This window comes from Leucoraja erinacea, chromosome 22, assembly GCF_028641065.1.
Source record: "Leucoraja erinacea ecotype New England chromosome 22, Leri_hhj_1, whole genome shotgun sequence".
Lineage (NCBI taxonomy): Eukaryota > Metazoa > Chordata > Chondrichthyes > Rajiformes > Rajidae > Leucoraja > Leucoraja erinaceus.
The window spans coordinates 23,558,079-23,582,395 of NC_073398.1; the positions used below are offsets into that span (position 1 = coordinate 23,558,079).

The following is a 24,317-nucleotide window of genomic DNA, read 5'->3' on the forward strand; positions in this document are numbered from 1 at the left end:
ACCTGCCTTATCTCCATACCTCCTGATTCCTTTAGCCACAAGGGCCACATCTAACTCCCTCTTAAATATAGCCAATATTAAATATAGCAAATATAGCCATATACTTTCTGTGGCAGAGAATTCCACAGATTTACCACTCTCTGTGTGAAAAAAAAGTCTCATCTCGGTCCTAAAAGACTTCCCCCTTATCCTTAAACTGTGACCCCTTGTTCTGGACTTCCCCAACATCGGGAACAATCTTCCTGCATCTAGCCTGTCCAACCCCTTAAGAATTTTGTAAGTTTCTATTAAATCCCCCCTCAATCCTCTAAATTCTAGCGAGTACAAGCCGAGTCTATCCAGTCTTTCTTCATATGAAAGTCCTGCCATCCCAGGAATCAGTCTGGTGAACCTTCTCTGTACTCCGTCTATGGCAAGAATGTCTTTCCTCAGATTAGGAGACCAAAACTGTACGCAATACTCCAGGTGTGGTCTCACCAAGGCCCTGTACAACTGCAGTAGAACCTCCCTGCTCCTATACTCAAATACTTTTGCTATGAATGTTAACATACCATTCGCTTTCTGCACTGCCTGCTGCACCTGCATGCCTACTTTCAATGACTGGTGTACCATGACACCCAGGTCTCATTGCATCTCCCCTTTTTCTAATCGGCCACCATTCAGATAATAGTCTACTTTCCTGTTCTTGCCACCAAAGTGGATAACCTCACATTTATCCACATTATACTTCATCTGCCATGCATTTGCCCACTCACCTACCCTATCCAAGTCATCTTGCAGCCTCCTAGCATCCTCCTCACAGCTAACACTGCCCCCCAGCTTCGTGTCATCCGCAAACTTGGAGATGTTGCATTCAATTCCCTCGTCCAAATCATTAATATATATTGTAAATAGCTGGGGTCCCAGCACTGAGCCTTGCGGTACCCCACTAGTCACTGCCTGCCATTGTGAAAAGGACCCGTTTACTCCTACTCTTTGCTTCCTGTCTGCCAGCCAATTCTCTATCCACATCAATAATGAATCCCCAATACCATGTGCTTTAAGTTTGCATATTAATCTTTTATGTGGGACCTTGTCAAAAGACTTCTGAAAGTCCAGATATAACACATCCACTGGTTCTCCTTTATCCATTATACTAGTTACATCCTCGAAAAAGTCTATAAGATTCGTCAGGCATGATTTACCTTTCATAAATCCATGCTGACTTTGTCCAATGATTTCACCACTTTCCAAATGTGCTGCTTCCCATCTTTAATAACTGAGTCCAACATCGGTAGTGGGGAAAATGCTAATTTTATGTATCATGCTAATATCATGCAAATGCTAATTTTCCCCACTACCGATGTTAGATTAACTGGTCTGTAATTCCCCATTTTCTCTCTCCCTCCCTTTTTAAAAAGTGGGGTTACATTAGCTACCCTCCAATCCTCAGGAACTATTCCAGAATCTAAAGAGTTTTGAAAAATTATCACTAATGCATCCACTATTTCTGGGGCTACTTCCTTAAGCACTCTGGGATGCAGCCTATCTGGCCATGGGGATTAATCAGCCTTTAATCCATTCAATTTACCTAACACCATTTACCGACTAACCTGGATTTCACTCAGTTCCTCCATCTCATTTGACCCCTGGTCCCCTGCTATTTCTGGCAGATTATTTATGTCTTCCTTAGTGAAGACAGAACCAAAGTAGTTATTCAATTGGTCTGCCATGTCCTTGTTCCCCATGATCAATTCACCTGTTTCTGACTGCAAGGGAACTACATTTGTTTTAACTAATCTTTTTCTCTTCACATATCTATAAAAGCATTTTCAGTCAGTTTTTATGTTCCCTGCCAGTTTTCTTTCATAATCTATTTTCCCTTTCCTAATTAAGCTATTTGTCCTCCTCTGCTGGACTCTGAATTTCTCCCAGTCCTCTTGTCAGGCTGCTTTTACTGGCTAATTTGTATGCTCATCTTTTGTTTTGATACTTTCCCTGATTTCCCTTGTTATCCACGAATGCACTACCTTCCCTGACTTATTATTTTGCCAAACTAGGATGAACAATTGTTGTAGTTCATCCATGCTGTCTTTAAATGCCTTCCATTGCATATCCACCATCAACCCTTTAAGAATCAATTGCCAGTCTATCTTGGCCAATTCACGTCTCATATCCTCAAAGTTACCTTTCTTTAAGTTCAGAACCTTTGTTTCTGAATTAACTATGTCACACTCCATCTTAATGAAGAAGTCAACCATATTCTGGTCACTCTTGCCCAAGAGGCCATGCACAACAAGACTGCTAACTAACCCTTCCTCATTACTCAATACCCAGTCTAGAATAGCCTGCTCTCTCGTTGGTTCCTCTACATGCTGGTTTAGAAAACTATCCCGCATACATTCCAAGAAATCCTCTTCCTCAGCACCCCTGCCAATTTGATTCACCCAATCTATATGTAGATTGAAATCACCCATGAAGTCACCCATTTGGCCATCCAAACCTACAAGGAGAAGCTGTCCAAACCCGATACGATGGCGTCTAGATCAAGGTGATGAACCCCACCACAGGATGAGAGGGGGGGGAGCACCTGACCTGTGCAATGATCTACGAAGAGACTGGCAACACCCTTGGACAGGTGCGAACTTTATGGCAGAACCCCAATATCGGCTGAAAAGATTACACTGCCTACAGGTGGCACCTGATCCATTGACCCTAAACAAGCTTCATCAGGATGGTTGTCAATGAAGAGAGTGAGAACTGGTTGCAATGCCATTGGTTTGATGGATCTTGGGGTACTATTGAACTGATAACCATACCTTTGGTTTGGTGTACTTTGGGCTAGTGTGATACATTATGGCTGTATCATTCTGCTAATCATTGCTCTAATACTTGCGACCATTGTATGTACCTACCGAGGACTGTGAATGTTATCATGTTTGATAAAAAAGGAGGGAATGAAAGAGCTAATAGTCAAATCTAAAATTGAGTTGTTCTTCTACAAAAGCATGGACTAGCAGAACAAAAGAATGGCTCGGTGCCAAGTCTGAATTACATTGTAAATTATATGGAACACAATATGGAGGACAGGTTGTCTTTTCAATAAAGACATTAAAATGGCAGCCTGCAGTGCTTCTTTTCAAGGCCATAAAGAAGCCAATATTGAAAAAATAGCTGATGCTCCAGAGATAAATAATAACTAGTTATTGAATGAGCTTGATTTGGACCCAGCTTTTCTTATATTCTGAAAGGTTGCAGAATCTTGCAGTCATGCATTATTCAGACTTGGTAGGAGTGTTTCACTGATAAGAAAAATGTATAATTGTGCTAACTGTCCTTTGTTCTGTGAGTGAGAGCCAGAGAAGCACTGAGCAACGATTGTGCTCATTGTAGATCGCCACTCCCGTCTGACGAATCAATTAAAGATTGCCATGGTTATACCTTTAATAGTTTTTGTTGCTATCTGCTTTTAAGAAACGAACACTGCCGCACACCCTGCCCCTCCCAATGGCCGCCAGCCAACCCCCCTGCTGCCGGCAAAAACCGAGCATCAGCCATCAACAAACATACACACAAACGCTGCAACAACTCAGTGAGACAGGCAGCATCCCTGGAGAAAAGAAATGGGTGACGTTTTGGGTAAAGACCCCTCTCCAGAGATGTTGCCTGACCCGCCGAGCCACCGCAGCACCCTGTGTGCATCCCCGCCGATGATCGCCGCTTGGCTCCCGCCAGCACCGAGGAGGCCAACCGACAGCCACTGGACAAGGCGAGAGGCGCAGTCGACGGTCCCCGGCCCTCTGGGGAACAGTCTCCCCGGGAGCTGGAGCAGAGCCGAGCGCCTCCCCCCCAGGAGGGGATGCGGATGGCCCAGCAGCCGGAGACATGGGCCCAACCCTGACCACGGACGAAACGCAGGCCTTCACACCACACAGCACCACAGCTACCGAAAATGTTTATAGCGCGTGACCTATGACCTGGGCATGCGCAGTCAGAATACAGAACTCGCCTATTACACCAAAACTGTTTCAATACTTAGAATACCATGATAGCTTTATTTGTAAGTTTATTTTAGACTCTTCAACTTGCATTTATACGGCACTTTGACGTAATAAAAACATTGCACAGACTTTTACAGGATCATTTAAACAGAATTCAATGTAGCAGATATTCTAGGACAGGTAAATCAAAAATGAACAAATCAATTGATTTTTAAAAGAGGAGGTGAGAGAGTATTAGAGAAAGAATTACATAAACCATGGTACTGTTATCTGGTCCTGTGTGGTCCACCAATGTGGAATAGTTATAATTAAGGAGTTGAATGTGCAATTACCTCTGAGATCCCACTTATGCAATATCAAAATTTATACAAAGGATTATAACTTACAGTGATTATCATCGTTAACACACACATAAAAAGATAAACATTACAGCACTTTGATTGCTTATTTGGTATTGCTAAATTCTAGAACTAAGGTTTCACCTAGTGGTCAAAAAACTTGTATCTTGGTAATAATAAGGATGCAACTTCTCAGGAACAGAACCATTTCTCAGCAAATAAGGATAACAGATGTTAATTTTCTGCAAGGTAGACAAAAATGCTGGAGAAACTCAGCGGGTGAGGCAGCATCTATGGAGCGAAGGAAATAGGTGACGCTTCAGGTCGAGACCCTTCCTCAGACTGATTTTCTGTAATATATTTTTATGTCCAAGTCTGTAGATCCAGCACGCTGGATAGGCAAATCTCTGAACAATTAGATATTATTCAATTTAATGTTCAAGCATACTTTTATTTCACTGTCTAAAGTTACATTATGATAGGAAGAATGAGAAGAAGCAATATGAACTGGCCCGACATCCATAATTCTGAAAGGGCAGAGAGAACTTGGAGTATATGTATGTTGTTCATTGGAAGTGAATGGGGTGAATTGCTTTTCAATTCAGTTTGGAATCAACTGCCTCCATTAATGCTACTATTTGAATTATATAGAATTCTATGAGCACTATTTGGAATTAATATATTTCAACATAATTTATCATGAAATTAGTTTTCTCTTGCAAAGCTATCCAATTATCTTTTCAATGGGTAATAATTTATCATTAACAGGCCAATCACATCTCAAGATATGGTGCAGATTTGGCTAATTTTCAAATGGCCTTGTTGATCGATCATATGTTGGGCAGTATGTAAAATACTGAAATCCATTTCTGGGGAAAGCTAACCAGCACAGAGAGGATGAATGTCAGGTCAGTCCACTGTCTACTATCCAGCACATGCTGAATATTGCAGAAGAAAAGGAAGTCTGTTTACAGATATGTAAACCATTGGACCACCATTGGAGAATCATGTATTGTTATGCTGTACGGCAAGGATGGTCACCAGCGTATATGCCAGAGGTCAGTCACATAGACCTTAAGTGATACTTCTATTTAGTTTACCTTAGTGAGCAATCACATTTACCACACCCTGCCCCCATTTACTGCAGTGATAATTTCCCAATCAATATTACCCTGTTGAGCATGGAACTCTTCCCAGAAATGATTAGATGGCCAATAAATGATTAATACTTTATTAACATGTGACATGTCACAGTGAAATTCATTGTTTTGCATACCATTCATAAAGTATGCAGAGTTGCCACGTATAGGACATTGACAAAGTTACAAAGTATTCACTGTAGTTCCCAATGGTCCCTCTTTGTTCACAGTGCTCCCCCCACGCGGGATCCCTCTTCAATCTCAGTGCCTCCCCCACTCCTTCTTTTTTTTCGGCGGACCCCCTTTGTTCCAGGCGACCCCAACGATGGGTCCCTCGGATCTTGATAGCACATCCTCAACCGACCTCCTCTAGCAACCACTGCAGGCCCGTCCAACCACCAGCACCCACCGTAGGGCGCCCGGCGCAGGTTCCTCTCTTGGACGGCACCTTTGGTGCTTGCCAGGAGCTTCCGACGGCCCTCCTCGCTCTCCAATGGCCTTCCTTGCTCGTTAATAGACAATAGATAATAGGTGCAGGAGTGGGCCATTCAGCCCTTCTAGCCAGCACCACCATTCAATGTGATCATGGCTGATCATCCACAGTCAGTACCCCGTTCCTGCCTTCTCTCCATATCCCCTGAATCCGCTATCTTTAACAGCCCTATCAAGCTCTCTCTTGAAAGTATCCAGAGAACCGGCAACCACCACTCGCTGAGGCAGAGAATTCCACAGACTCATAACTCTCTGTGTGAAAAAGTGTTTCTGTCTCCATTCTAAATGTTTTACCCCTTATTCTTAATAATAATAATAATAATAATAATAATAATAATAATAATAATAATAATAATAATAATAATAATAATAAAAAATGTATTTGTATATCACATTTAAAAAACAACTCACGTTGACCAATGTGCTTCACATCAGTGCACGCACTAATTTGATACATACAATGGTAGACAGACCTAACAATACATAAACTGTTTACAGCACCCCCTCAGGGGGGCTCAAAAACGCTAGGGAGTAGAAATAGGTTTTGAGTCGTGACTTAAAGGAGTCGATGATGGGGGCAGTTCTGATGAGGAGCGGGATGCTACTCCACAGTCTAGGTTCTGCAACTGCAAAAGCGGGGTCTTAAACTGTGGCCCCTGGCTCTGGACTTCCCCAACATCGGGAACATGATTCCTGCCTCTAGCATGTCCAAACCCTTAATAATCTTATACGTTTCAATAAGATACCCTCTCATCCTTCTAAATTCAAGAGTATACAAGCCCAGCCGCTCCATTCTCTCAGCATATGACAGTCCCGCCATCGCGGGACCTTGTGAACCTATGCTGCACTCCCTCAATAGCAAGAATGTCCTTCCTCAAATTAGGGGACGAAAACTGCACACAATACTCCAGGTGTGGTCTCACTAGGGCCCTATACAATGGCAGAAGGACTTCTTTGCTCCTATACTCAACTCCTCATGTTATGAAGACCAACATGCCATTCACTTTCTTCACTGCCTACTGTACCTGCATGCTTACTTTCATTGACTGATGAACAAGGACCCCCAGATCCCATTGTACTTCCCCATTTCCCAACTTGACACCGTTTAGATAATAATCTGCCTTCCTGTTTTTGCTACCAGTGGATAACCTCACATTTATCCACATTAAACTGCATCTGCCTTGTATCTGCCCACTCACACAACCTGTCCAGGTCACCCTGCATCCTCCTCACAGTTCACACTGCCACCCAGCTTTGTGTCATCTGCAAATTTGCCGTCCCGTTGCAGAGGCGGCCCAGGCTTTCAGCCAGTGCAGAGAAGAAGCGCTAACTCGACTGCTCCGGGCCGGTGTCCTGTTGGTCCGGGGCTGTCAGTTGGCCTGGCGGGACAGGCAGAGTTGGGCTGGAATTGTTGCTTCTGCTTTCGATTTTTCCAGCATCTGCAGTTTCTTATTAAACATCGAGTCACATGCGCTTTAATTCCTATCTTTTGGAGTTTACTTATGCAATCGTTTTGCTTTCCCTACCCCCTTGTTAAGCACTGACGGGGATGCAAGACATGAAAAATGCTCTAGCAAATCTTCTTTATGTTTGTGACGAATTTAAGTTATAATTAAATATATATTAAACAATAACGGAATGACATGTTGCTGCCGCGGTATGATTTTAAAGTTTCGTTCAACGAGTTCTACATGCTCTGCGGTGATTTGGGTTATTTGCTGACCCTTATTTCCTATACTGCACTCCAAATGAAACAATATCTTCAAAACAAAGTGTGAAATGCCGTGTTCAGAATTGTTTTTCTTTTCAAAAATCGGTTGAATTACCTCATAGATCTCTGAGATTGAGTGAGATTTGATGTACTGTTTCAGCTCAGCATCTGCGTGCGACATGAAGGCCATGGCTGCAGTCGTGTGGAAGCCGCCAGGGAACGCACTGGTGTTTGCTATCGCCATGGTAACGCCCTTTGAAAGGCAGGGGGACCAACCGCCACTGCAACGCTGCGAAGGATTTCCAACCGGTCACCAGGGAGTGTGCATCAATGCCCATAGGCGAGCCAGGTCATTGCTCCCATTGCCTTTCGGAAATGAATTATATTAGAATATTATTCATTGCACGCACAATCACATTACGCACGCACAAACACGGCAATGTAAAAAGAAGGGTCTTGACCCGAAACGTCACCCATTCCTTCCCTCCAGAGATGCTGCCTGTCCGGCTGAGTTACTCCCAGCACTTATGTCTATCTTCAATGTATAGGAATTCCAAAGCCAAAATACTGTAAATTATTGAAATCTGAAATAGTAAACGGAAAGTGCTCAAACACTGTTGTTAAGTTGGAAAAAGTGCAGGGAAGATTTACGAGGATGATGCCAAATCTTGAGACCCTGAGCTGAAGGGAGAAGGCTAGGCAGGCGAGGACTTTATTCCTTGAAGTGCCGGAGGCAGAGGGGTGATCTTGTAGAGGTGTATACAATCATGAGGGGAATAGATAGGGTGAATGCACTGTCTTTTAGCCATAGTAAGTGAATCAAGAACCAGAGAACATAGGTTTCAGATGAGAGGGAAACGATGTAATAGGAACCCGAGTGACAACATTATGGAACGAGCTGCCGGAGGAGGTAATAAGAAGGTTTATACCAAAGATGGACACAAAGTGATGGGGTAACACAGTGGGTCATGCAGCATCTCTGGAGAAAATAGCTAGAGATACTGCCTCATCTGCTGAGTTACAACAGCATTTTGTGCCTATATTTGCCAGAAGAGATACTTGAGGCAGGTACTATAATGACATTTAAAAGTTTTTGGGATAGGTACATGGATAGGAAAGGTTCAGAAGGATATGGGCCACATGCGGCGGGTGGGAGTAGTGTAGATAGGGCATCTTGGTCGGCAAGGGCAAGTTGGACCAAAGGGCCTGTGTCCCTCCTGTATGACTATGACTCTTTTAACAACATGAATCGAAATGGACGTCATGTACAAATACTGTGTGGCGGTCATATCGTTTGGTCAGAAACGGAATACTGGTTTGAAATCTGTGACTTACTATTTTCAGTGGAAAAACAACGTTTTGGAGGAATTAAATGGAGGGAAATGGACAGACGGCATTTCGGGTCTAGTCCCTTCACACTTTTCATCAGACATCTGTCCATTTTGCTCCACAGATGTTTGTTGTGATAATATTGGCATATCCAGGCTCATAGGTTATGTTCTCAAATTTTGGCAAGAGCTTGATGTGTGAGGGCCCAGAAAAATAATTGTTTTTTTGCACTTTTTGAAGTATTGAACTTATTCTTTTACGTGTGTTTATTATATTGTATATTGAGTACAGTACTTTGTTCATAGAGCTGCCGTGCTGCTGCAAGTAAGAATGCAATTGTTCCATTTCGTATATGACTAAAAGACTCTTAAACCTCGGGTGTGCTTTCAGTCGGCCCAGGATTTCCACGCATGCTGGAAGCCGGGATGCCTCAGCTTTTCTTGTTACTGAGGAAATGGTTTGAAATTCGCTCCTCGAGTGCATTGCCCAGTTTTTGTTTGGCGTTCGATCGCAATCTAGTTATAGGGATCGAAGTAGATGGGCGCTGTGGTGAGGGGAAAATGGCCTCTGAGGTTTGCAATGGGCCTGTTGGCGGGGTTTGGTGGCCTGTACGCCCTGTACAGCTTGGCAAAGCGGTGGCGGCAGCAGCAGGAAGACCGAGGCGTTGGTTGCTGTCAGTCCAAAACGCAAAATTTACTCCGACGAGCGATCGACTTGGGCGTCAACAGTCAAGAAACTGAGGACGGTCATCAGGGTAAATACAGCTGTAGAATGGTCAGTGGAGAGGGACCGTTTACTCCTGTCAACAGCCTTTCCGGAGGATGATGAAGCATTATCTCATCCCGTTAAAGTTCATTTAAAGAAAGGGCGGTCTGAATGTAATCATCCACAACCACATTTACATCTGTTGTATTTGACAATTACATTCCCAATCAGATTAATTTTAGATAATTTACAGGTTAGTATGGAGGCAAAAGCAGCATATGTTGCCTATTCTTGGTTGACCCCTAGGGAACTCGGAGGGCAGTTAAGAGTTCACCACGTTGTTGGGGCTCTGGAGTCACATGGGTCAGACAACAGATTTTCTTTTGCTTAAGGGCAATATTAAACTAGATGGGGTTTTACAATAGGGTTTTATAATAGTTTTACAATTAATGGTTATATAAATTATACGAGTTTTTAATTTCAGATTTGCATTTTCAACCATGCAAATGAATTTGAAGAGTTAAAAATAGCAGAAAAAGGAGTAGCATAAACTAAATTGTTTTTGTGGTCGATTGGAAATGAAAGCAACAGGCTGTTCTGGATGCCAGAATTAAAGCACCAAAACATGACATTCAGATTTGAATTGTATCCGGTATATAGAAATGCCATATAGAAAAAAACAGGTAGGGTTGATGTCACAATGCAAAATGCACAGAAATAAGTTTTGTATTTAGATTGTTATAAAAGTGCCGAGAGAAATAGATGCAGGATGATTTAGGCCAGAAAATCCAGAGGATAAGGTCAAACCTCGTTTGCTATTCAGAGGGTTCCGACAAATGTGAGAGGATTATGTGAATATTAAGCGGAAGAGGTAAAGGGGAGTAGAAAACACAGAAGGAGAATTTGGAGAAGATGGCAGTGAGCGATTAATATATGAGTCAACACACCGTATATAGGCAGCTGACCTTTTTATGAATTAAATGAGTATAGGAAGAGATCTGGAATTTGGAATACACTGCCTGCACATATGATAAATATATGGCAGAGAAAAAAATGCATGGGTCTAATAATGGGCTACTGGGTGGAACTAGAGAGTTACTCTGGTAGAAATCCAATGGGTACAATGGGCTGAATGCCCTCTTCTAATGTTTAAGAAAGAACTGCAGATGCTGGAAAATCGAAGGTAGAAAAAAATGTGCTGGAGTAACTCAACGGGTGAGGCAGCATCTATGGAGCGAAGGAAATAGGCGAAGTTTCAGGTCGAGACCCTTCTTCAGACTGATGTGATGGTGGGGGGGGTGGGAAGAAGAAAAGAAGAAGCGGAGATAGTGGGCTGAGGGAGAGAGCTGGGAAGGAGGGGAGAAAGCACTGTCTCCTCCCCTTCCCAGCTCTCCCTCAGCCCGCTGTCTCCGCCTCTTCCTTTTTTCTTCCCGCCCCTCCACCCTCACATCAGTCTGAAGATGGGTCTCAGCCCGAAACATCGCCTATTTCCTTCGCTCCATAGATGCTGCCTCACCCGCTGAGTTTCTCCAGAATTTTTGTCTACCCTCTTCTAATGTAATCATTCTACAATTCTAAAAGAATGATATTGCGACAAAATGACAAGTCGACGGATAGAGGGTTTAAGAGTACTGCGATTAGTTGGTGAAGAGGTAGGGTTTGAAGTCTACAATATCATTTAGCTTGAATAGCACATGAGCTCCTGTCACAATAAGACATTTTAATGTTCATTCAGAGGATAAACTAACGTGAGAAAATAACGTCATCTTCCTAGTCTGATGGTGCAGTATTGCAGTAGCAGTAGCAGTATAAAAGGACTGGACAAGATAGATGTAGGAAACATGTTCCCAATGTTGGGCGAGTCCAGAACCAGGGGCCACAGGCTTAGAATAAAGGGGAGGTAATTTAAGACTGAGGTGAGAAAAAAAAATTTCACCCAGAGAGTTGTGAATTTATGCAATTTCCTGCCACAGAGGGCAGTGGAGGCCAAGTCACTGGATGGATTTAAGAGAGAATTAGATAGAGCTCTAGGGGCTAGCGGAGTCAAGGGATATGGGGAGAAGGCAGGCACTGGTTATTGATAGGGGACGATCAGCCATGATCACAATGTATGGCGTTGCTGGCTCAAAGGGCTGAATGGCCTCCTCCTGCACCTATTTTCTATGTTTCTATGATTTTCATGACAAGTGAACTGATGGGAGAGATGGTCATCGTCAACATGGTGAATCACAGGGTGGTGAATCTGTGGAATTCTTACCCACAGAAGGCAGTGGAGGCCTAGCCAGTGGATATAGTTAAGGTAGAGATAGCTAGATTCTTGATTAGTACATGTGGTAGAGGTTATGGGGAGAAGGCTGGAGAATGGGGTTAGGAAGGAGAGATAGATCAGCCATGATTGAATGGTGTAGACTTGATGGGCCGAATGGCCTAATTCTTCTCCTATCACATGATTTTATAGAGTCATAGTGATTTAGTGTGGAAACAGGCCCAACTTGCCCACACCAACCAACATGTCCCACCTGCCTGCGTTTGGTCCATATCCATCCAAACCTATTCTATCCATGTATCTGTCTGTTTCTTAAATGTTGCGATACTCCCAGCCTCAACTACCTCCTGTGGCAGCTTGTTCCAAACACCCTGATGAACATGTATTTTAAAGATTGGTCTGTACTTGCTGATAACATCAAGAAGCTATAAATAGATAAGATGAGTAGCAGGATAAATATAGAAGTGCAGGAGTAGTTAGAAATTGCTGTGGATGTTTTAGGTGTTTTTATGAAGACAGAAGCAGAACCTTAAGGCCAGTCACAGTTGGTCAGTGGGAAAGAAACAAATTAAAGTGAATCCTACTGCAAAAAGCTTGAGAATGTAACGGAAAAAGACTGCTCATTGCGGAAAAAGACTGCTCATTGCGTTTATTTGTAGACAAATATCCTCTAATGGCAGTGGAAGAACGCTAATGGCTTTAGATGCTTTTTTACAACCTTTGAGAAGTGGAATGTTTTGAAACAATGGCTTGCGTGGTCAACTGCTTTTGATGTTTCTCAAAAAATAAAATACTTTTTAACACTGATGAAAACTAATTTTTAACTTTTTTTAAAAGATTATGCCAAGTGAGAAAATACTCCAAATTTATGTATAAAAGCTGTACAAATAGAATACATTCAAGTTTCAACTTAAATAAAGTTTGGAAAATGTGAAGTCAATGCAATGGTAGAAGTATAAGAGCAAAATAACACGCCTTGCACAACTTACTACATTTCTTGAACGGCAGATGCTGGGATATTGTAACAGAGGAAAAGAGTCCTGTAAAAAAATGTGATTCAATCTATCAAGGCGGTAATTATTGCTGATTCTGAACATCCCTTGATTAATATAGAAGCTGAATCCAAATTAGTACATGGGGCACAAATACATTTTTGGCTTATGTCTCTATATAGACATGAATGTCTCATGCAGAGGAATTCATGTACTATTTCTTCCATCGTATTCAGCTAACTCTGTTGGAATCGAATGACAAATGGTAATTTCTGAAATGACCTTGCAATATTTTACAAGTACAAGGCCTGAAAATACCTTTAATTTTCTCTGCGAATAATTGAATTTATTTTAGCATTTAAATAATGAGGAAAATGTTGCACATTTCTCAGGCAGCTTTTGTAGAGAAAGGAACAGTTAGTGTCTCAGGTTGATGACCTTTCATCAAAGATCTTTATTCTCTTCAACACATTGGGCCAAATTTTCCTTTCATAAGACATCGAAACAAAATCTGCTGTTGATAGGACTTGCAGTTGTGCATTTGCATTTTTAGCGTTTTCCAACTTATTGACATTCACCACCTGCGTAAATGGGGGAAGCCACAATGTACCATCCTTACCATCCAAAATGAAGAGTTATCAAATTAACAGCGCAAGAATTAAAACTGAAATGTTAATTTATGCAGATAAATTCAAAGTTAAATCAGGTGCTGAAAAGACATGATGGATTAAATGGTATGAAAATAAAAACAACAAAATGTTACATTTTTAAACCCCGATAATAATTAAAACCCAAGAAACCGGGACACCTATGATTCCAATAGATAAGTTTCAATGCCATTAACACCTCATGCAATGTAAAGAGAGAGTAGACACAAAAATATATCGCAAAAGACCAGACTACTCAGATCATCAATTGTGCATGCTTAGATTATTTCCCAATAATGTTCCTTAGATATTGGTTTGTGTAAAATGGTAAGAATTTGTCTGTGTTTGGGTTTGGAACGTCTATTTCCTGAAATTCAAGTTTGTAATTTATTCTGTCCCATTATTTTTCTGCATGGGTAGAAATGGTGTGAAGTGGCTTAAATACTCATACGACAATTTTTCCACCATTATTGATTATAATATGCTGGGATTGTGATAATTACCTCTATTTTTCAGGGACATAATTCAAACCATAATATCGTGATGCAGTGCTAGAACTACTGATATACCATTAATGTAGTACAAGATTTCAATTCATTTTGGGACAATATTACACTTTTTTTTTTAAACAGCAAGAGAGCAGACTCTTTGCCAAATCCATTCACATGCCCTTTCATATTTTCCTATTCCAGGTGGGTAAATAATCAGAAATTTTACCAGTTAAATGTAGAAGATTACACAAAGTAATAGGTAATTTAGGTCAATACTTTCATAATACATCTACTCCAAATCTATTTGTGTTAGGTATCAGCCGCCTTGGCTTTTTTTTTTAACCCTCATCAATATTTTGCAAAAGCCTTTTATAAATACAAAAAGAGTAATTGTTTACAGGCATTAAAAGATAACAAGGTACTTTTTTGAATCTTTCACACTAAAACCATAATGTTTATTTTCTTTCTTAGGGCATGTACTTGTAAATCCTCATGATGGTCTGGAACAGCAGCATCTTCAAGTGATTTTGGACCTTCTTAGGCGGACCTCTGATACTTCCATTCGAGAAAATGTTCTCGTGACCATTGGTAATAGTGCTGCATTCACTGTTAATCAGGTAAGTCTGGTTGCAATTGCCATCTATTAAAAGAAGTGAAAAAATCTTGGGGATTAGTTCTGATTGCTAAGAAAAAAAGTTCAAGAGCAACATTATTACAATGATACAATTGTTGTAATCAGGTACTTTATATGATAAAACTCCATAAAACTCCAGCGATTCACATTCTGTTTTTTGGAAATTGCTGAGCATCTGTCTCATGTCAGTCCTGTTTTGGACACCACCGTTAAATTCACCAAGCCCAATTTTCTGCATACCTTTAAATTCAGTGGAGACCTGTTTCACTTGCTCCCATTATCAAACTCACTGGGTTCTTTTTTCCACGTTGCTTTTAAACTCACCAACTGCAGTGGAAAATTATTTTTTCTCCTGTGTGATATCTTTAAATTTTTTTTTAAGTGTTTGGGGTATTAAAGCGATTAACATCCAAACATCTAGAAAACCTGCCAGTATGGCACACCCATGTCCCAAGGTTATCAGAATTTAACTATACCTGGTTTTGGAGATCTTTTACATCTGCTCAGATACAATACTCAATATTTTTTTGAAGTGATAGGAATTTCAGATATGTATTTGAAAATCTAAGAAAGAATTCTTAAATGAGCTCATCTTTTGTTTTTAGGATCTCATTCGCAACCTCGGTGGTCTCAATGTCATTGCAAATTGCTTGTTAGATGAAGTCACGTCTGTCAAAGTTAAGGCAATGAATGCTCTGACAAATCTGTCCCTTAATGTTGCTAATCAAGAAGAACTGAAGGTAAAGGAACTTTACTATATTTCCGCTGGTAAAAGCTATTTTACAATGTTGTAGCTCTCAATTTGTTGATTGTTTAGTAACCCGCTAATCATTGAGGTTAATAGAGGTTGTTGTATGTGTACACCTAGCCACTAAATTTCAATTGAAGTACAACCATTTTGTTTAGGGAATGGGCAGTAATTTGCTTGCAAGGTACAGGTGCACAACCTTTTATCCGAAGTTCCAAATAACGAAAAGCTCCGAATAGCGGACATTTTTTCGGTCCTTGAAGAAAGGTCCTTGAAGACATTCACCGAGGGCGGCCCGCAGAGGTGACAGCGGAACCTCCGGTCGGTCCTCGAAGAAAGGGGAACTAAATACCCATTCATAAAAGAGAAGGTGAGGGTATACAATGTATCGTGATTCTTGCGTGGGAACTTTTTAAACTCAGCGGGCAGGCAGCAGCAGATTGTCGCTCCCTTCAGTTTCACCCCACCTACACCCCTCTGCTTCCCGGCCATGTGTGTGACCCCTTCCCTCCCCTCTCCAGCTCCCCGCCCATTGCACCGGCGCGGGGGCTTTGCACTGTCTTTACGTCAGCGATGCCAGCAGGTCAGTGCCAGTCACCAAAGACGTCAGGACGAACGGGACACGACACCCAGGCCCACTGCAAGCACGGAGATCCAAGAGACCCACAGCCAGCAGCAGCCCAGCCCCGTTCCAACTCCAGAGGAACACGAAGCTGAAGGTGTGCAAGGTACGTCTTGGTCTTGGGGTTGCGGATGAGGCGGCGCAGCTCGGGCTGTGACGTCTCTGGCCACCCCCCTGGACAGGAGCTGAGAGACGTCAGGACCACCAGAAGCCGCTCCTCGATGGGCCGCTACGGCGACAAGTGGCAGTTCGCCCACAGCCCGAGCTGCGTCCCCTCATCGGGACACTGACCCCCAGGCCCACTGCAAGCACGGAGATCCCAGATCAGCAACTCCAGCCCAGCCACTCTCCAACTCCAGAGGAACACGCAGAAGCTGATGGTGTGCAAGGTACGTCTTGTTCTTGGGGTGGCGCAGCTCGGGCTGTGGGCGAACTGCCACTTGTCGCCGTAGCGGCCCATCGGGGAGCGGATTCCTCTGGAGTTGGAGGGACAGGGAGACACAGCGGCTTTTGAGAATGGTGGGCAATCACTTCCAAAGTTCGGCCCACACAGTCAGTACACCTCTCCTACACTTGTCTCCCGCACTAAGATCATCTCGCAGAGAATGATCCCAGCCTAACCCTCCCTATTCTCTCCTATTCTGCAAGAATAAACTACATTGAAGACTCAAACGCGATCGAGTAACTGCCGGGATCTAGGCGCAAACTCGCGATCTTGCGGATATGAGCCGAGCACTCTACCACTGAGCCAGCCGTTAAAATCTACGCTAAAAATCTTCCATTCCGAAAGCCGAAAAATTCTGAATTACGAAAAGTGTCTGGTCACAAGGCTTTCGGATAAAAGGTTGTGCACCAGTACTACAAATTAGTTATATATTTTACTAGACCAAGTGGGACCCGTTGGGCCCCTTCCCCCAACACGCAGGGGGGGGCGTCACACGGGAGGGCTGGTCCCCGAACGTCGACGCTCACCCCGGAGACAGGCGCCCCCTGGAGTCAATCACCCAACGTAACCCAATCCCCAACACTCCCTCCCCTCCTCTTTACCCTCCCTTTTCTCTCCCCTCACCTCCACAGCCTCCTTCAACCTCTCCCTTCCGCTCCTTCCCCTACCCTCAGTCACTGCTTACCCTCAGCAACCCTCCATAACCCCTCTCCCCTTCCTATCCCCCTGACCCATTGGGCCCCATTTCCCCAATGCAATATTCCACCACTTACCCGTTTCCCCAAAGCAAACAGTTTCCACCACTCACCCGTTCCCCCAACGCAATCAGTCCTTCCCACGTGGGGAGGGGGGGCAGTCGGCACTTCCCGGAGCCAATGATTGTACAATCTGTACTTTTGGGTCGGCGTCTGCGCTCCCTTGAGCCAATCAATCCTTCCCACGTGGCGGGGGTTTCAGTCGGCGCTTCCTGGAGCCGATGAATGGACTCGAGTTTTGGGTTGGCGTCGCCGCTCCCTGGAGGCAATTAATCCTTCCCACGTGGGGGGGGTGGGGAGTGGCAGTCGGTGTTTCCCGGAGCCAATGAATGGACTTGACTTTTGGGTCGGCGTCAGTGCTCCCTTGAGCCAATCAATCCTTCCGACGTGGGTGGGGGGGGGTCAAAAATCCCACTCTCTCCTTACTCTCTTTGAAGCTGCTGATCCCATTGTCTCTCTGTCACCTCTCCCTCTGTTTCCTTTTCCCTACCCTCATTCACTCCATTCCCTCACCTCTCCCCTTTCACACTCCCCATTAATAACATTTAATGTTTAAATAACATTTCTTCTCCTCCCATCCCCCACTCCACCAACTCTCATAACTTGTGTATTGGCAGCAGAGATCACATTGTGATGTCATTTTCGGTTTGGAATGTTCACTGCAGTGTGTGCCCGAGATCCCATTGTGATGTCATTTTCGGTTTTCGGAATCTTCATGGCAGCTTGTTAAATGAGATCCTATTGTGATTGGATGACTGTGAGATGCCATTGTGACATCATCACTGGAAGCTGCTAGAAAAGTCTCACTCTCACCGGCAGTTATTATTTTCAAAGTTGGCTTTTTTTTTTACTTTAAATATCAATAACTTGTGAAATATAACATCAAATGTATAGAAACTTGTTACTAACGACCACGAGATTATGCAAAAATGTTTGCACTATTGTGTACCATTTTGGCGTAGTTCCTTGATCTCACAGACATATCTGTCTGATAGACAAACAAGATGAGACTTTGCGTATAATATAGACAATCTGCTTTTGATGATGTTGGCTGAATGTTGGCCAAATACTGGAAGAAATCGCTGTCGTTTTTCAAAATGTGCCATTTGTGCCTTTAATATAAGCTATGAACAACAGTATATTCAACCGTGCATACTCCTTAGTAATGTACTGAATTTGTAAACTGAAACTCTGCGATTAGCTCACACTGGGGATTGAACCAATGTCTAATGGAGTTAAACTGAGAGTGACTTCAAAATATTGCATACCTGTTCTGTGTATAGGGGCTTAAAAAAGTGTTCTACCTCTCTTGTTTGGTTATATACCTCCATAATTAATTTTGAGGATTGTGGCACCACAATTCACAGATTGTATGAAAAAAAAGAAAAGAAGGAAGTCTACATAAGCAATTGAATAATAAATTCAAATCTAGATTGCCTATATTCATGAAGCTGCATTAAATATGACATTTATATAATCAGTACTATGCATATATTTTATTAAAGGAGAATAACTGGTATGGAATTTGTACAAAAAGGATACAAAAAGATACAAAGGACACAAAGGACATTTATTATCATATACACCAATTGGTGTAGTGAAATTTGACTTGCCATTGCAGCACACAAATAAAGACACAACATTAAAGAATTTAACAATAGACATAAAAACATCCCCCCACAATGGCTCCCACTGTGAGGGAAGGCACAAAGTCCAGTCCCCATCCCCTTGTCCATCCATAGTCGGGCCTATTGAGGCCTCCACAGTCGCCGCTACGGCGGCCCGATGTTTCAGGCCCTTTCGCCGGGTGATGGTGCTCCGGCGTGGGGAGAACCCTCTCAGCGGCTTGGGACACCTGGAACGGCCGCTTCCTTACTGGAGACCGCGGCTTCTGAAGCCACCAGCTGGACGGAGCTCCCCACTGGCGATCTTGGCGAGAGATCCCAGGCTCCGCGATGTTTTAGGTCCGCGTCGCCGCCCGCAGCTGGCCGCTCCACAGACCGCAGCTCCATGATGATCCAATCGGCGGTACCAGTGCGGCGACCCAGGCAAGGCATCGCCCGCTCCGCGATAGCGCTCCAGCGCTGTGCCGCCGCCGAAGCCGTGTTTCTGGCCGGTCTCCTCAGGAAATGCCGCTCCAGGCCCGTTGGTAGGCCGCGAGGACAGGTCGAAGATGCTGCCCTGAGAAAAGCCGCCTCTCCGACCAGGTAGGGACCAGGAAGAGCAGTTTCCCCCTTCCCCCCTCATCCCCCACATAAAAAAGAATAGACCTCCAAACAAAACACTTTTTAACACGCTAAAAATAAAAGAAAGAAGTGAAAAGACAGACAGCTGCAGGCTGGGCAGCCATACCCAACTGGACAGCGCCCCCTTACCACATTGTAACCCAATTAAATTAGCATAAGGTGTTTCACAGGAACATTATTAAACAAAATTTGACATAACCAAACAAAATAGCTGGAGAGAAGAAGAACAGTGTAGGAAGGCAATCCAAATACAGGAAGGCAATCCAAGTTCAGGCATATGCAGCTGAAGATCAAGTAACCCACAGTCCCTAGTTGGACAGGACATTCTATTTTTAAAAGGGAAACTGACAACACCTCACAGGATCACCAAGGGTATGCATTTTACTGTATGATTTTCAAGGCATCTGATGTACAAGTATCAATTTCCAAGTCAGGAATGACGACAGTCAGCAGGGAACATTATTGGCTTGCATAAATTATTGCAAACTCATTTCTCAGCAGAGAGTTACTGGAGTTCCTCACAATGTGACACAAATAAGGCTGGTGCACAACATATCCAGTCTTAATCCAGCCAGTTGTCACAGTTCTTTAAGACTGGCATTTGAAAAGTTGCAGGCAGGAGAGTAGGAGGAAGAGGGATATGATAAAAGGGCAGGTATTTGAAAAACTGTTGCAGGCAGGAGGAGATGAGTGAGGAGTATTGAAGTGCAAGAGGAAGAGTGATATTGGAGGACTGGTGTAGGTGAAGGACTGGAGGCTGGAGAAAGACAGCAGGCCCACAGCCAGTGCGGAGAAGCAGCGTCCCTGTCCGGAGGTGTCGGGCAGGGCTTACAGCCTGCACGGGGGGAGAGGCGCTGGCTCCAGTGCTGCTCTGCTCCCCGGGGGGGCGTTTCCCGGCGGGCTGGGGACTCTCCAGGACTCACCCCCCCACACACCTCTCAACAGGAAGGAACCGCAGATGCAGCCGTCACCGCAAAACGTCAAATTATTCCGGGAATGCCGAGGCGACAGGATGAGAGAGAGGGAGTGGGAGAGCAAGAGAGAGACAAGAGGGGGAGCGGGAGACAGAGCGCACAAGAGAGAGAGTGCAAGAGCGAAAGACAGAGACAACGTGGATGGAAGAGAGTGGTCGCGGTCCGGAGGACTAAGATTTAAGAAATTCTAGGTGAAGGAGGGAGAGGAGAGAGAGAGAGAGGGGAGAAGAGATGGGGAGAGAGAGGCCCACAGCCAGTGCGGTTCCTGTCTCTCCCCTTCTCTCTCTGCCCCCTCTCTCTCTGTGCCCCTTCTCTCTCTCCCTCCCTGTCTCTCTATCTCAGTCTCTGCCCCATCTGCCTTTCTCTCTCTTCCTCTCTCTCTCTGCCTGAGAGTTGGCAACCCTGCTAGTGTCTTAGGTCCAAAAGAGGATAGAAAGAAAATATTTTAAATGGTCGGGCGCTGTTCTACATTGAAGATTATTGACATGCTAGTGGCAAAATGCCATCAATATACAGTCCTGGAACCCCTATATCACCGTGTGTTATAACTACATTTTTTTTCCTTCTTAGTTAATCCTATATGAGATTTTCTGTAATTTCAGATATGTTGGAAATTTTGTTCTTTGGGCTAAGCAAGGGGCTATCATTGTCTGAAATATGTTGAATTTTACATCACTTTCAAAACACTGCAACCTCCTGTATATGTCATGCACAAAATGATGTGAATTATGTAAATATTACCATAAATGACAGAAATAAAAAGTGTTTTCCTTGTTTATAAAGTTCAATTTAGAGTTATTTGAAATTGTGGGGGTTGGTGCAATATACGGCTGAACCACAAATGTGTTGCTATGAGACATTCACATTTAAAAAATCCTCTAGTATCTTTGTTGTCCAGTGGCTGTCAGCACCGGCGGGGGCCGCGCGCCTCATCGGTGGGGATGCACACGGGGTGCTGCGGTAGCTCGGCGGGTCAGCCAATATCTCTGGAGAAGGGTGTCGACCTGAAACGTCACCCGAATCCTTTTCTCAAGGGGATGCTGCCTATCCTGCTGAGTTGCCGCAGCACTTTGTGTGTATCCCTGTTGATGTTCACCTTAACAAAATAATTTTCATCACCTCCAGTTCTTCCCCTTCTCGGCAGCTGAAACTGGGTTTAATTTCGGGCCTTTTATAAATCTGACAAAATGTATCTCTGTCCATCTGGCTGTGGGCCCTGTTGAACATTTCCAACATTTAGTATTAATATAAATCAAGTAATTACTCTTGTTGATAACAGCATAAGTATTATGCTGAATGTTGCTATTAGCAACTTGATTGCCTAATTAAAAAGGAACTGAAACATGGAAGCACACAACAAAGGAAGGTCAGTAATCCATGGTCTAACTGGATTTCCAGTTTTTCTGACTCCAGATAGTTGCCTTTTTTATTGCGATTTTCCATCACAAGCACTTTTCTACCATCATAAAAGTTGATTTGTTTGATCACAAACTGCTTGGCATTGATCACTTTAAAGATATAGGTCAGGCATGTTATGTGGAAATTCTAATGATACAACAAAAAGCATTTACTGTTAAGTTGTTTTAACTTTGTTAAAACCAAGCAGCACAAGATAAAATTGCGTTTACTTTCGGTCATCAAAAAAAACTTTATCTTAACTAGACAAAGTCATTTGTATGTTATTGTGTTTGTAGCCATGGCAACGTGATTATAAACTACAGTTGTTGAGTGGAGCCAGCTCCGAGCTAAATCATTAATTTTAAAAGTGCTTATGTGAATTACCAATATGCTTACCATCATTGTTTTTGCTCTCTGAGCTGATTCGGAACAATTTTAAAGGCGATTTCTTCAACATCCATTTTCATCTTTAATCTCAAAAGTGATAGTAAATCACAGTGAAATAGTGAAATTAAGTTCAAATGCCATTGTCTTCAATTCTCAAGATGTAATTTATTTTATGTTGAAGTCACTTGCTTATACCACATTGGTTGTTAGGTTATTTAAGTCCAAGAGTGCTATTGACCCAAGTATGAGATTTTAATTTGCAGCCTACTTACCAAGTTGGAAGATTTTGATACAGTATGTGCCAGTTTGTAGCTGTTTCTCAAGGCATAATAGCTTAGGCTAACTTTATGTTTTGCTGCCTGCTATTTGCAATTGAATGTTACCCAAATTCGTAACACCAGAAGGAGAAACCCCTCTTAAGAATTACCCGAGGTTTCCTTAATCACCTTATGTGTCACGAAAAATCTTATTTAAATACTACATTTGTCACAATTTGGATCCACATGTAGAATTTGCCTCCGAGTCAAATGAGTCCACTTTCAGCAGTTATGAATGCGACAAATAGGTCGTATGGATTATTACAAGACTGGGTTGTGGTGGAAGAACTATAACCAGTGGAAATCCACGGGAATCTATGCTGGTATCTGTTGTTTATGATATATATAAATGACTTGGACGCAAATGTCTGAAGAAGTCAGAAAAGTCTGAAGAAGGGTCTCGACCCAAAAGTCACCCATTCCTTCTCTCTGGAGATGCTGCCTATCCCGCTGAGTTATTCCAGCATTTTGTGTCGATGGACGTAAATGTAGATGGATTGGTTAGCAAGTTTGTAGATGACACCAAGATGTGTCATCTGCAAATTGCTGTAGGAGTGAACTCTGAGGAAGGCTGTCAAAGTATACTAGAATCATAGATCAACTGTAGAAATGTGTGGAGAAAGGACAGATTAATTTTTTAAGAAAGAACTGCAGATGCTGGAAAAATCAAAGGTAGACAAAAATGCCGGAGAAACTCAGCAGGTGAGGCAGCATCTATGGAACGAAGGAATAGGTGACGTTTCGGGTTGAGACCCTTCTTCAGACTGATGTAGGGGTGGGGGGCGGGGGCAGGAAGAAGAAAGAAAGAGGCGGAGACAGTGGGCTGTGGGAGAGCTGGGGAGAAGAAGGAGGGAGAAAACAAGGACAACCTGAAATCAGAGAAGTCAATGTTCATACCACTGGGGTGACAACTACCCAAGCGAAATATGAGGCGCTGCTCCTCCAATTTGCGGTGGGACTCACTCTGGCCATGGAGGAGGCCCAGGACAGAAAGGTCGGATTCGGAATGGGAGGGGGAGTTGAAGTTGAGCCACTGGATGATCAGGTTGGTTAATGCGAACTTTGCGGAGGTGTTGGGTGAAGCGATCGCCAAGCCTGCGCTTTGTCTCACCGATGTAGAGCAGTTGACACCTAGAGCAGTGATGCAATAGGTGAGGTTGGAGGAGGTGCAGGTGAACCTCTGGCTCACCTGGAAAGCCTGCTTGGGTCCTTGGATGGAGTCAAGAGGAGGGGGGGGGGGGGGGTAAAGCGACAAATGTAGCATTTCCTGGGAGGAGGTGGTTTGGGTGGGAAGGAACAAATTGACCAAGGAGTTACGGAGGGAGAGGTCTCTGCGGAAAGCCAAAAGGGATCCCATTGTAGGTGGCGAAAATGTCGGAGGTTTATCTGTAGTATGTGACGGCTGGTCGGGTGGAAGGTGAGGACAAGTGGGACTCTGTCCTTGTTACGAGTGGGGGGATGGGGAGTGAGAGCAGAGCTACGGGATATAGAGGAGACCCTGGCGAGAGCCTCATCTATAGTCGAAGAGGGGAACCCCTGTTCCCTAAAGAATGAGGACATCTCCTGTGCCCTGGTTTGAAACACCTTATCCTGGGTGCAGATGCAGCGTAGACAGGGGAATTGCGAGTCGGGGATAAAGTCCTTACAGGAAGCAGGATGGGAAGAAGTGGAGTCTAGATAACAATGGGAGTCAGTGGGTTT

General features: G+C 43.6%; 3 protein-coding genes across 7 annotated transcripts in view; 2 read left to right on the forward strand and 1 right to left on the reverse strand.

The window, feature by feature from the left end:
- The window catches only part of fbxl13 (F-box and leucine-rich repeat protein 13), a 126,103-nt gene extending 116,636 nt beyond the window's left edge, over nt 1-9,467 (reverse strand). The window contains exons 1-2 of the mRNA XM_055653146.1: nt 9,363-9,467; nt 7,776-8,026 (exon numbers count right to left, since the gene is read on the reverse strand). Coding sequence (XP_055509121.1) covers nt 7,776-7,904 — 129 coding nt within the window. The 5' untranslated portion in view covers nt 7,905-8,026; nt 9,363-9,467. The remainder of the gene's footprint in view (nt 1-7,775; nt 8,027-9,362) is intronic.
- The window catches only part of armc10 (armadillo repeat containing 10), a 48,112-nt gene continuing 33,177 nt past the window's right edge, over nt 9,383-24,317 (forward strand). For all 5 annotated transcript variants that reach the window (XM_055653170.1, XM_055653169.1, XM_055653168.1 and 2 more), the window contains exons 1-3: nt 9,383-9,743; nt 14,562-14,707; nt 15,330-15,464. In XM_055653170.1, the coding sequence (XP_055509145.1) occupies nt 9,527-9,743; nt 14,562-14,707; nt 15,330-15,464 (498 nt within the window). In that variant the 5' untranslated portion in view covers nt 9,383-9,526. The remainder of the gene's footprint in view (nt 9,744-14,561; nt 14,708-15,329; nt 15,465-24,317) is intronic.
- Nucleotides 13,096-24,317, forward strand: part of pmpcb (peptidase, mitochondrial processing subunit beta) — a 69,970-nt gene continuing 58,748 nt past the window's right edge. The window contains exon 1 of the mRNA XM_055653150.1: nt 13,096-13,100. The gene's annotated coding sequence lies outside the window, so the exon portion shown is untranslated. The remainder of the gene's footprint in view (nt 13,101-24,317) is intronic.